The sequence below is a fragment of the Pseudomyrmex gracilis genome, unplaced genomic scaffold, assembly GCF_002006095.1.
Source record: "Pseudomyrmex gracilis isolate BER0280 unplaced genomic scaffold, ASM200609v1 scaffold_277, whole genome shotgun sequence".
Classification (NCBI taxonomy): Eukaryota; Metazoa; Arthropoda; class Insecta; order Hymenoptera; family Formicidae; genus Pseudomyrmex; species Pseudomyrmex gracilis.
In genome coordinates, this window is record NW_018020861.1 from 79,281 (window position 1) to 91,587 (window position 12,307).

Below are 12,307 nucleotides of genomic sequence, written 5' to 3' on the forward strand. Positions count from 1 at the left end.
GTGTAAAAATTCATTTGACACGAATGTTTATTCTCATTTGTTGATCGACACTTGATATTTTTGAGCGAACAAATTTGTACACAATTTTTCACAAAAAGGGAGGGGAGAGGGAGGTGCATCGTTTGAAATATACACAGATCTCTATTTTCGTTATTGAACATAACAAACTAAATTCTCGTTATCTGTGGAAATCCACGATTATCTTGAAGCGAGAAGAAGCGAATAGAGAGTCCACATTCACACCGGTGGTTAAGTGCAAACTTCGTCGCAAGATGTGCAGATATGTAGGCTTGCTGCATTAAGCGCGCTTAAGTAATAACGAGGAAACCGCGAGCTTGAAGATTCACAGTTAGTTAGACAATGTTCCGTAACTTTTAAGTCAAGCCGGAGGTCACGGTAATAACTTCCAACCCCACTTTATGGCAACGCGATTACATCAAAAACGAAATTCTCTTTTTCGCCTCACGGCTATTTGTATCACGACCGAGTAATTTAACAAAAAGTTGTGCTCTCGCTCTATTTCGTTATTACGTTTAAGCGCTTCCAACTACGGGGAGAGACTGAATCTCCGGGAAGTTTCAATGGAGCGGCGCTGTACACGACGAAGCGTTTTTCTCGTCCAAGTCTCGGCCCACGCTCAAAGCCCCTTGCGCTTCGAGTGTTATCCCGAAGTACATATAACACGTATAAATCCGCCCGTCTTAACTTCTTTGATATTCCCCTGAAGACGGGGGCCCGGGCGTGGCGTCGCCGTCGTTCAATAATCCTTGTTTCCGTCGGAGAAAAAGTTGAGACAAGGGGAACAAGATTGCACCGCGCACTATTTAAATCGCACACAGCGCTTTCCGCTTCGGGAGAAACGCGATGTTCTCCCGAAAATTCACTACACGCGACATCGAATAATTTTTGCCACTTAAACGACCGTCTTTTTTATACGATTATAAAAACTAAAAAGAAAAAAAAAGAAAAAAAAGACAAAGTTCGAAATGCGCGAAAGTTTTTCGATTTCCTTATAACTCAAAACCGTTCTATACATTATTTATGTATCGCCGCTCTCCCGTATAGCATAAAGTTGCAGCGTAACGTAACGATTGCCTTCGAGAGTCATTTATAAGCATCGCGATATCCGCCTCTACCCTACTCGTCGTCGTACCGATCGTTACATCCGCCAATCATCGGTCGCTCGTGTGTCTCGCAAAACCTTATTTTATGCGCGAAAATATAGGACGGCCGAGCAGATCCGACGGGGATAACCATCGCCTCCGGTGTGTTGGCTCGCATGATTGATGAAATTTGTGTAGGAGCAACAGGGCATACTTGCCGTTTCCCTACGGGAACGGAACGCTTGATTGATAGAGGGTGTTCGAATTTGAAATTCCGCCTCGCGGAAAGTCGACCAGCTCTTTCTGCATTCGACGTTTTTTTTCTCTCTCTCTCTTTCTCTCTCTCTCTCACACACACTCTCTCTCTTTCTCTCTCCGTATACTGCGTGGCACGCGAACGTGCTGAACACGCAGAGACTCACACACGCTCACACACCCGTTCGTGTCGAGCAACTTCCGTGTTTCCGCGTCCCTACGACAAGACGGGTAGGAGGTTCCTTCCGGCACGATACACGCGCCGCCAAAGGACACTCGACTCGCTTCGTCCATCGTTCATCCCGAGCTAAAAGCCTCTCCCGGTACGATATACAAGCTCTTCACTTTCTCTGTGTTCGCCGTTCTTGTTGCTCTGTTATTTACAAGTCAAATGCGCGATCGATCGATGTGCCCGACCGCTGGGATCGAAAAGGTAAGGACCGCGTTTGCTGTGAAGCCGCATCGAGAAATGCAATAGCGAAAAGAGGAGAAGTTACGACGGAAGGAGGCACGGAATCGAAAGCTCGTCCTAGCGCATGATATAGCACACAAATATCATCTTTTAGTCACCATTTCGCGTGTGTAATATTCACTCCCTCTCGCAGAAACGGTCTTTTTCCGTGAGATAGAAACCTCGCTTGGGTAAAGGGAGAAGAACGTTTCGCATATCATAAACGACATATATATTCGGGAAGTAGCATGTTACTTGGGGGAGGGTTCAAAGAGGAGTGTTGTTTTTGTTATCTTGAAACGCGGCGCGCGAGCAAAGGAAAGGCTAAAACGAATATGTATGCGAAAGTTTAAAGGATGGTACACATTCGGTACATATTTATCCTGACCACGAGCGGAAAGCGGGGACCGATCGGAGGTATCTCAGAAGGAACTGCTCTCGCGAACCGCACGACGATAAAGTCACCGGGAATACAAGCGAGTGCACCGAGAGAACCGCGGTCGCCCCTTTGTGGACAGAGACTTCAAAAAGTTTCGCCGCGTCGGGAAGTAAGACCCGGTCGCGCGGAGCATATATATACGCGAAAAGTTGGCGGAAATCTACAACGGGGGATGCGCGACGGTGGTTGTGTTCCCGACGGGGGAGTCGTCGGAGTTCCGCGCGCGACCTTCGGCAAATTTCTCTTGGCTCGCGCCCGCCGTTAATCCGTCGTTGATGCGCCCGTTTACTTTGTGCTCTTCGAAAACGGGCGCGTTACGCGATTTCAATTAAGTAACGTCGTACGACTTGCGGGACGAGACGACCCTCTCCTCGTGACGACTCTCCAGCGAAATTGAATCATGTTTAATTTATAATCCTTCGGTCTTTCGCGAGAGCGTTTTAATTTCGCTCGACTAAATATACAGTCGGAGAGAGAGAGCCTAGTAATACGGAATCTATTATAAAACGCATACAATTCGTGTCGCGGAACGACATGAATGGAATAACTGAAGTGAACGCGCGCGTATGCGCTTAGATTTTATTTAATCGGTAAATAATTTCTTGATTATATTTCCCGACCTTCTTTCCGGCCGGAAGATTTATTTTTCTTTCAATGTGTGTTAACAGAGAGCGGACTTAGGCCCCGCGGACACGGCCCCTCCTCCTCTTATATTTTCCGACCCGATCTGCGAGAGACCAAAGACGCGAATTGCGCTCGCCGCACCGGTTTGTCAGCGAAAAGTAAATTTGATGCGTAATCTCGAACTTTCCACGGAGAAGCTTAGGCGATAATAAAAGAGTCGAAGCGCGCGCTTTGGCGGTGGTCGTTGTGTTGTATTAATTTAACTTGGGCGACACCGCCGTTGGAGTGTACAGATGTTGTAACAGTATTAAGCTAAACTGCCAACAGTCCGGGGAGGAGGAGGGGGTGTCCCGGCGTGCTCCGAGATTAGTGGGGTTAACTTAACAAAAACTGAGAAAAGCAAGCTCGCGCGCGAAGCGAGCGAGCGCAAGAAAAGAAAAGCAAAGGCGGGGTCGGGAGGGAACAAAGAAAATCTCCCGGAAGTCTCTGATGTCACCAAAACTGCTTCGAACGCGCGGACTTTTCTGATAATACGGAAGTAGTTCGAGTTCTGGTTCTGTTTCGTGCGAACAGGCCGTGTAATCATTTTTACACAACCGTACGCTGTTGTGTGCAAGAAACAATATATATATATATATTTAACACCGAATAAAAATGTCGCGCGTGCGAACGCGGTGCATTTAACACTAAACGCGTATATTAATCGAGTACATCGAATGTATGTAAATTCAAAGTGTAAAGTTTGAAAGCTGTGAGCACGCGGAGATATATATATATATATATATATATATATACATTCTATGTAATTTCATAACTTCACTGATGGTACATACACATATTGTTTATAGAAAAAATATATAACATTTATAATAACATTTATCACAAAATCGTTGTGCAACAAGATAATTTGCCAGCAACGGAGAATTATTTCAACGCATTTCAACCAAAAGTGTCAAATAACGCTCTAGATATTTGTTTGTCATACAAATTATTCAAAATTATTAAGCGTGCGTATTATTCGATAATAATTAATTCCAGTTAGGTATACGTGATACGATCACTCCGATCGCGTAATTAAACAATGATCTACGTCTGTCTATTAATAATAACGAGCGCGCGGTGAAACTACAAACCTATGGTTCAATAAATATTAAGTCAGTCACATCTGGTGAATGTACTAGTTGTTGCTAAAAAGCTCTCTCGGAATACATATATATATACGTATCTATTCCGAAAGACGAAACGCCAACGCACATGCTTTCGTGCGATGCGACCTCGTCCTAAGCTAAGTAAGTTCTGCGGTCGCGGTTCCGCAGTCACGTTCTCTAACGTCATCGTGCACGTTTCTGCTGTTAACAGGATTCTTCGAGAGATGGGTCCGGAAACGGCAAGCCGGTGGCTGCTCTGCGCGACGCTTATGGTCGCCCTGTGTCAAGGCCAGGAGGACTGGATGCAGTGCCCGTCGGTTTGCAAGTGCAAATGGGTGTCCGGCAAGAAGACCGCCGATTGCGTCAAGCAGAATCTGAAAGAAGTGCCGAGAGATATCTCGCCTCAGATACAAAATCTTGATATGACCGGCAACAACATCATCCATCTTACGCATAACGAGTTTATGCACGCAAGGCTAGATAATTTGCACAAAGTGGTGCTGCGCGACTGCAAACTGGAAACCATTCACACGGCCGCTTTCAACGGTCTGAAGATCGTTATCGAGATCGATCTGTCGAGCAATAACATTCACAGTTTGCAACCGGGCACCTTTTCAGAAACGCAACGGTTGCGGGTGGTGTTGCTCAATCAGAATCGATTGAAGGTGCTGGAAGATAATCTGTTTGTCAATCTCGTTTTTCTGCAGAAGGTGCTGCTGTCGGACAACAGATTGGAGTATATTGGAGAGAAAACTTTTCAAAATCTCCCGGCTTTGCAATCTCTCACATTGAGCGGGAATAATTTCAGCACCTTGCAACTTCAGAGCTTCGAGAGTTTGCCCAAGATCAGCAGCCTCGAGCTCCAAAATAATCCGTGGAATTGCGACTGCGAGCTGAAGAATTTTCGCGACTGGTCGATCAAACGCAAATTGTACACAAAGCCGACCACTTGTCAGGAACCGCCCGCCATGGCCGGCAAGATGTGGGATGAGGTTAGCAGTGACGAGTTCGCGTGTCGGCCGAAGATTATCTTCATCGGTCCGGCGACCAAAATCGAGATGGGCAAAGGAGACGTGACTCTCTCGTGCAAGGCGTCGGGTGTCCCACAACCTCAGGTAATTGCACTTCCGTACACGGGTACACGTGCGTCCGGAAATTGCTCTCGAGAACGTCAGATTAATCGTAGATCGTAATTTCAAACTTTTCGATAAAAAAAAAAAGAAAAAAAGAAATCCAGACTTCTGTGATTACTTCTGCAATAATTAGATTCTTATCACTTCAATCCAAAAATTCTTCTGTAAAATAATATATTTTTTGTCTTTCTCTCTTTTCTTTTTTATGAGATATTACACGCATAAAATCATATATCATACATGCGCGCGATCTCGTGTTTCAGTTGACGTGGGTGCATCGTAAAAGCGTGTTGAAGAAGGATAGCAAACGTCAGAACAGCGATAGAAACTACATATTCACCTCAAGCCCGGAATCGGACTGGCTGAATCTCACAATTGTCGATGTAATCCCGTCCGACAAAGGAGATTATATGTGTTCTGCCAAAAGCCCGGGCGGCATCACCGAGAAGAACGTGACCCTGATCATTTTGGGCGACGTAGGCAGGAATACCGTCATGAGCCTGCCGCTTATGATTGGACTCGTCGTTACCGCGTTGTGTCTGTTCATAGTCGCGGTTGCGCTCTGCTTGTGCTACTGTCGGCGTCATCGAACCAGGCACGACGAGAAGGGCCTCGAGGCGGTGTCTCTGGAGCATCACGGTCTTGGCGAACAGGAGAAATCGCTCATCACTACCATTAATCCGGTTGTGAAGCCGCCAAGACGTTACGAGGCGCCGTCGGTTACGTCGCACGGCACGGAGATGACGGAACTGAACCGCACGCTGTTAGACAACGATTCGGTTTTCGGTCAGTACACAGTCTACATTTCTAAACAGTGCGCGGCCAAATGCTAGCGAGAAACAACCTCGTGTTAAATCCTAGACGAGAGTACGATTATATCTCGTAATGCGCGCGGATATTGTGGATATTTAAGTCAGAGAGATAGGATTTAACCTGGCGAACGTGATCGCTGCGAATGGACCACGTAGCGTCGGTCGTTTCGTCGGGATAATATTTCCTCCCGCTGGGCCGAAATGACCGCTATACAGTTTGTTTACGTAAATGTACAAATGACATGTGTGTGTCTGTTGTGTGTGTAATCGCGAATCGAATTCGTTTCGTGCCGAGCGCGAAATCCGTACGACAGTTGAATCCAGTTGATCCATCGATCTTGGGATAAGGAGAAACCGCCAAGTGGTAGCTCGGTAGAGACTAATGAAGAGATCCGTTAGGGACGCTTATGATACAGTGGCTCCTCCTATATTGATATAACAGCGCGCTGTCACAGCGCGAAAAAAACATTCGTCATCTGTGTTCGATTATTGATAACGTCACATCTCGCTTTTTCTATAGAAATAAAAACAATAATATTATTCTCCGTAGATAATAACAGAACGCTTGTTTTGTTTTTTTTTCTTTTTTTTTTTTAATTTCGAAACAAACGCGCAAACGTTAAATTATGAGAAGTGTAAATTGCTGTAATATACAATCGCACAAGTAATGACGACAATAAGGTTCGCACCAAAATTTATCTCGCAAACACACGTGCGAGGGAATGAGATATTTTTCGAGATAAATTATATAAATGATAGATATTATCGGTTTATTAAAATATATCAAAACCCCCCCGAGGTGTCAAATATAATGAAATTATCCTCCGAAGCGCAATATGAAAGTTGTAGCTCCGCACGATAATGCGATTTAAATCTTATGAAAAAGTTTAATCAACTTTATGGATGTCATATGAACCTCAAAGCGAGCACGATGTAGCTTCCACCACGTTACGCTTGACCGACGGCGTGCAGGAAACGTAGTTACAATTTTTTTGAGTAAATTGACAAAGCGCGCGCTCCCGGAGGTTGCGATCATATCATGACTTAATCCGATTAAGAGCACTCGTCCAGGTTCGTTGAGAATAATGTCACACCAATATCGTGTCACGATTATATCAAGGCAACGTTACTCCCGCTCGAATAGAGCTGCCTTGCCGCGCGTGTGCGCGCTTTACGTGCGGCGTCTTCGCGTGTAGAACCTTTCCGCGCGCGCGCGCAATCTTTTTTTTTCCCCCTTCCCCCTTCTCCGCCCTCTGCTTTTCTTTTTCTCGCAACCTTTCTCTCTCTCTTAAATTTTCGTTTTTAACGTTCGTCCTTTTCTTTTGTTCATGTTCTCGCAGCTGACGGTGTCGGGAGCGGCGTCGTCGGCGGGGTAAGCGGCGGCGTAGGCGACGACGACAGGGATCACGAACGAGCCACGCCGGAACTCGACAGGAGCGGCGGCGGCGGTGGCGGTGGTAGTGGTACTCTACCGCGTGGCGGAAATGCCGGTTACCATCACCGGCAATATCCGCCGGATCTGTTGGCCTTCTCCGGCGGTCGCGGCGCATCGCCGACCAGCCAGGCGTCTACGTTGCCCGACAACACGCGTATACCAAACCAGCAGGCGATGACACCAGCGGCAACAACAACGGCGGCGGCAGCGTCATCGTACGGTTCGCCGCCGCCTGGCCAGTACCATCCGGCTGCTTTCAAGACGCTACCGCACAGTCGCAGCGTGACGCCTTTTGGTATGGGACCGTCGTCGTCACCGTTGGCGCCGGTGTTACCGCGTCACGGTTACGTGACAATTCCGCGACGACCTCGAGCGCCCAGTTGGAGCAGCGGTCCACCGACGTCGCCCACTGAAATTCTCGATCCGGTTTACGACAATCTGGGTCTTCGCACCACGGCGGATGGCAGTTCGAAGCTCTCGTTGAACAAGACCTTGGAATCGGTGTCCTCATCCATGCGTGGTCGACCGCTCCCGAGCACGCCAGGAGCCTCGCATTACGGCACCATTCAACGTAGCACGCCGAATATTCTGGCCGGCAGTCCGCTGGATCGAGCCGCGCCAGAAGGCGCGGCCGAGTGGCCGATCAAACTGTCGGACGAGAGCGCGGAGGGTGATTATCCGTTGTTGGCGCAGCAGTCTCAGCAACAAGCCGCTGCCAGCAATACTCTTAACAGAAAGGTACCGCCAAGGCCGCCGCCGAAACCCAAGAAGAAATCAGCCAACGGACCGACGTTGTATGAGGACGAGGGTGAGGACGGCACGGAAGTATGATACCACGGACATCGTCCGCCGCGATGAGGACGACTGATCGTAGTACACCACGACGGGGTGCACACGACCACACACACAATAAACCGGTAGTGCCTTTCGAGACGCTCGTCTCACGCGCGTGGAATTTTTATTCTGCCCGGTGAGTCGCGATCGTCCGGAGAATAAAAAATTATAGCGCGCGGAGAAATTTCACAGAAGAGACATCCTCTCCCTCTCTTCGCGACAAGACGAACAAACAATGTACGCACGGCTCGCCGAAATACAACTGAGAAGGCGATCGGACAATCGCATCATCTATTCCCTTTTCGTATCTTTTGTTTGTTTTTTTTTTTTTTTTTTTTTTAAGTTATTTATTGAACCCTCTTGTACCTAGAGACGTTCGGAAATCCTAATGGAATCGTAATTCGCATGAAATATCTTCTAGACAGTCTAACTGCTATCGGACGTAATTTTTTTTTTTTTTTTTTTTTTCTGTCCTTTGTCTCTCTCCTACGTATCTCATTCTCCTTTTTTTTTTTGGTTTTTTGTTTGTTTGTTTTTTTCTTTTTAGGAGGAAGGGTTCCTTTAGCGTTTTTATTTTGACGCTCGCCACGCGCGGTGAGGCGATAACGTGATAAATGTGTGAATAAGGTTACGGACATTGTTGCCGTTTTAGTCGATAAGGCGAAACCTGTTTGCGTTTAGAGTGTGGAATTCACGCGACGAAATACAAAGCAACTTGCAAGTGCTGAACGCAGATCCGTTCCGTTCGGAGAGTCGACGTCAGTGAATTCGACCGCTGCTCGCTCGTGTATCGGCGATGGAAACTTGCAATCGTCACGATACCAACTCACGTGTTATAAACGTGAAAGTTGTTGCAGAGCTCAGAATGAACAACGTTTTTTTTTTTTTTTTGCACATACGTGTTACATTTATGCGAGAAGAAAAACGTAACGAGAGAATTTAACACTGTTAAGAATCTATATATATAGCTGTTACTCGTCATTCCCCTTTGTCGCGTTTTTTTTTTTCTTTTTTAATGTGAAGAGAGTTTCGAGATGCCCGTAATAATGAGAATTGTAGCAAAACTCGTTGCATCCGCACACACGCGACACGAACTCTCGTGATTGCGTCGAATGATGTAAAAACAACACGTGTGTCCTTTCTTCTTTTGTAAGAACAAAAGTTAGACCAAGTCTAAAAAAAAAAACTTAGAAAATATATTTCGTGCTTCGTTACCGATACTTGTCCATGTTTCAAAATGGCTAAAAAACATTATTTCCGATGACTCCAATAGCGGAAGTGATTTTTGACGAAAAGAATTATGCCGCCGATAAATATCGTACGCACTATAATGTGGTACGAAATATGATACGCAACAACACGGTGCCACCTTGTATTTACGTTAAACGGATATATCTATCACAGGCGTGTAATAAATTTAAAAAGTAGATACATAAGTATTGAAATTTCAAATACGTGTTTGAATACGTAAGAAGAAATATATTATACAAAGATACGATATAAGATGGTGTGTGTACAGCCAAGAAATCAATGTAAGCAACGCGTTCGCGCGTTTATTTTCGCCGTTGTGGCGTATGAAAATATCGTGACCTTTTTTGAAATTCGTAATAATCGATTACCGTCTGAAATGACTGAGCGGTCGGAATAACAAACGTATTTTGGAAACGCGGCCAATTTGGCAACGCTACCCAATTGGATTCTACTACCACCACCACCACCATGCTTGCGTGGATAACACCAAAAATGACCGGTTTAACGTATATATTACTACTCCCCTATCGACCCAAATTTACTTCGGGAAATTAATTGAACGTTACGCGCGATGCGTTCCAATTAAGCAACAATTACGAGTTCGATTGTTATCAATTCCAGAATCGCGCGTAATATCCGGGAAAAGTGCGCGAAAAATTATCGACCCGCCCCCCCGCAATTGAGCCGAGGCGGTGCGCGTCGCGAGCCGCGAGGAGTCGTCGAGCGTAATCGCAGGATTGTTCGCGGCGCGACGAACGTTACGCAGATGAATGTTGTAGATGGACATGATTTAAAAAGATGGCGATATTACGACGTGTCATAAAGCGTTCGTGAGAAACGAGAAACACGTTGAATTCTTCCTCGTGTTCCCGTTTTCGCGTATACGTTTCGATCGCGACAATTTTACCATCGGCTACAATATATCGTAAAGTAGAGAGAACGTCCATGCGAGCTATACATCATCGGCGAACGAACGTCGGACTTATGGTCCCGAATACCTGATGGCCGATAAATCGTCTCTTCTTGAAACTAGAAAAACATGTGACTTGTTGAAACGATCGTCGCGCACACGCACATACACGTACACCTATCCAGGCCGTATTTTTCTTTCGTTCGAAGTTAATGCCCGTCGTTTCGATGGGAAACTTATTCGAGCAGGTTGTTTTCTTTATCGTTTTTTTATTCATTGCAACGCGATTTTCGTAGCGATATCAGCGCGCGCGTCACAACTTTCTGTCGTCCTTCTACCGCGCAATAATGCTTCCATTATTATCCTTCGCGCTGGTTAATTCTGTCGATCTGCCGTTTTCCGCGCGAAGCATCAAGTCGCAATATATCGTGATAAAGAGGCGGCTCACGTGCTCGCGCACCAGCACGAAAGGGTTTCGCCGCTTTGGCCGTAGGTGATATTTTACCCAAGGGAGTAGGAGGGAGGGGGAGGGGATGTAGGTAGAAAACATTCTTTAACTGCGAATTTATCGCCCGAGTGGCCGAGCCAGCCGCTCTTTATGTTTTTGTTACCTTTTTAGCCGCGAGATTAACGTTCTATTTCTCTGGCTTTAGCAGGGATTTCGGACGCGATTGTGTGTACAACTTGTTGCGATTGCGCGAACAACGTCAGTTTCTCCCGCCGCAGCAAAGTATACCTCGCGAACAACAGGAACCCGAGGAAAACGTATTTTCGACGAATCCCCCCCCCCCCCAAACTTGACTTACCGAGAGAGCGATACTTGAGAATCCAACGAGCGCTCTTTCTCTCTCTCTCTCGATTTTTCCAGATCAATTAAATTACCTTCAAAAATAAAGTTTACTCCGACTTGAATGTGAAAAATTAAACTTTCAGCATCCAACTTTTTTTTATCATCTTTCTCTCTTGAGATTTCATCGGACGAAATCCCTCATTTAGTAGTTACATAAATGCCTCTTCTTTCTCTTTTGACGCTTTAATTTCCCAGAGTAAATTTTTCTTCAATCTCTTCCTTAATCGCTCAGTTTTGTTTCTTTTCCTCTTTACGCAACTCTATATATATATATATATATTAATATGAATATATTTATATATATTCATATATATATATATAAATTTTTCTCGATATGTTTTTCTTTTCGACATTTTGCATTTTCCTGATCCGAGATTCACAAACGCGTAAAGTGTGACGGTCGCTATCGAAGCAACGGTACAAGTTTTATCATGTTCGGTTACGCCGAACAGTATTAAAAAAAAAAATCCGTTATGATGATGATGATGATGATGATGATGATGATGATGATGATGTTTGTGCGCGCGAGAAGCTGCCCGAGTGAGACGTGTGGCGTGGAGAAAATAGCGACGCGCGGTCGTGTCGGTCCGATTTTTCACCGCGATCGACGAGCACAACGAACGATAACTTATAGCGACGTGTTACGGTCGCGGAAGGAAAGGATGTTCGGCCGAGATTCGTCGCGACAGCCTGTGAGCAACGCCGCTTCCGACTTCTCGTAGACTTAGTGCCAATCGACGGCGATTTATATCTTATGCCATTTTTCTTCCCGGAAGTCGTCGAATTATAATATTACGCGTTATAAATATAATTATTCTCTTTCGTCTCTCGCATAATCGTGATCAGCACCGACAACCTGTGAATGTGTGGATTGTGAGATATCGAACCGACACGACTGGTAAACGTCGTCGGAACACAGTATTTTAAAAGCGGCCTAGGCAAAGTCGCGGCTCGCCCCCCTTCGCACACCTTCGTGTCGTGCTTATATGTACATACACTCACTTTCCCTCCTCCCTTCTCTGAACTGTACTACTACTCCCTTGTATTCACTGTACACTGTTC

The 12,307-nt window shown here is 45.9% G+C and overlaps 1 protein-coding gene across 1 annotated transcript in view; it reads left to right on the plus strand.

Annotated features, from left to right (window-relative positions):
- LOC109859670 (amphoterin-induced protein 1) overlaps nucleotides 1-10,162 on the plus strand; it is an 87,898-nt gene extending 77,736 nt beyond the window's left edge. The window contains exons 4-6 of the mRNA XM_020438140.1: nucleotides 4,232-5,135; nucleotides 5,417-5,939; nucleotides 7,306-10,162. Coding sequence (XP_020293729.1) covers nucleotides 4,245-5,135; nucleotides 5,417-5,939; nucleotides 7,306-8,231 — 2,340 coding nt within the window. The 5' untranslated portion in view covers nucleotides 4,232-4,244 and the 3' untranslated portion in view covers nucleotides 8,232-10,162. The remainder of the gene's footprint in view (nucleotides 1-4,231; nucleotides 5,136-5,416; nucleotides 5,940-7,305) is intronic.
- Nucleotides 10,163-12,307: the final 2,145 nt, after the last annotated feature.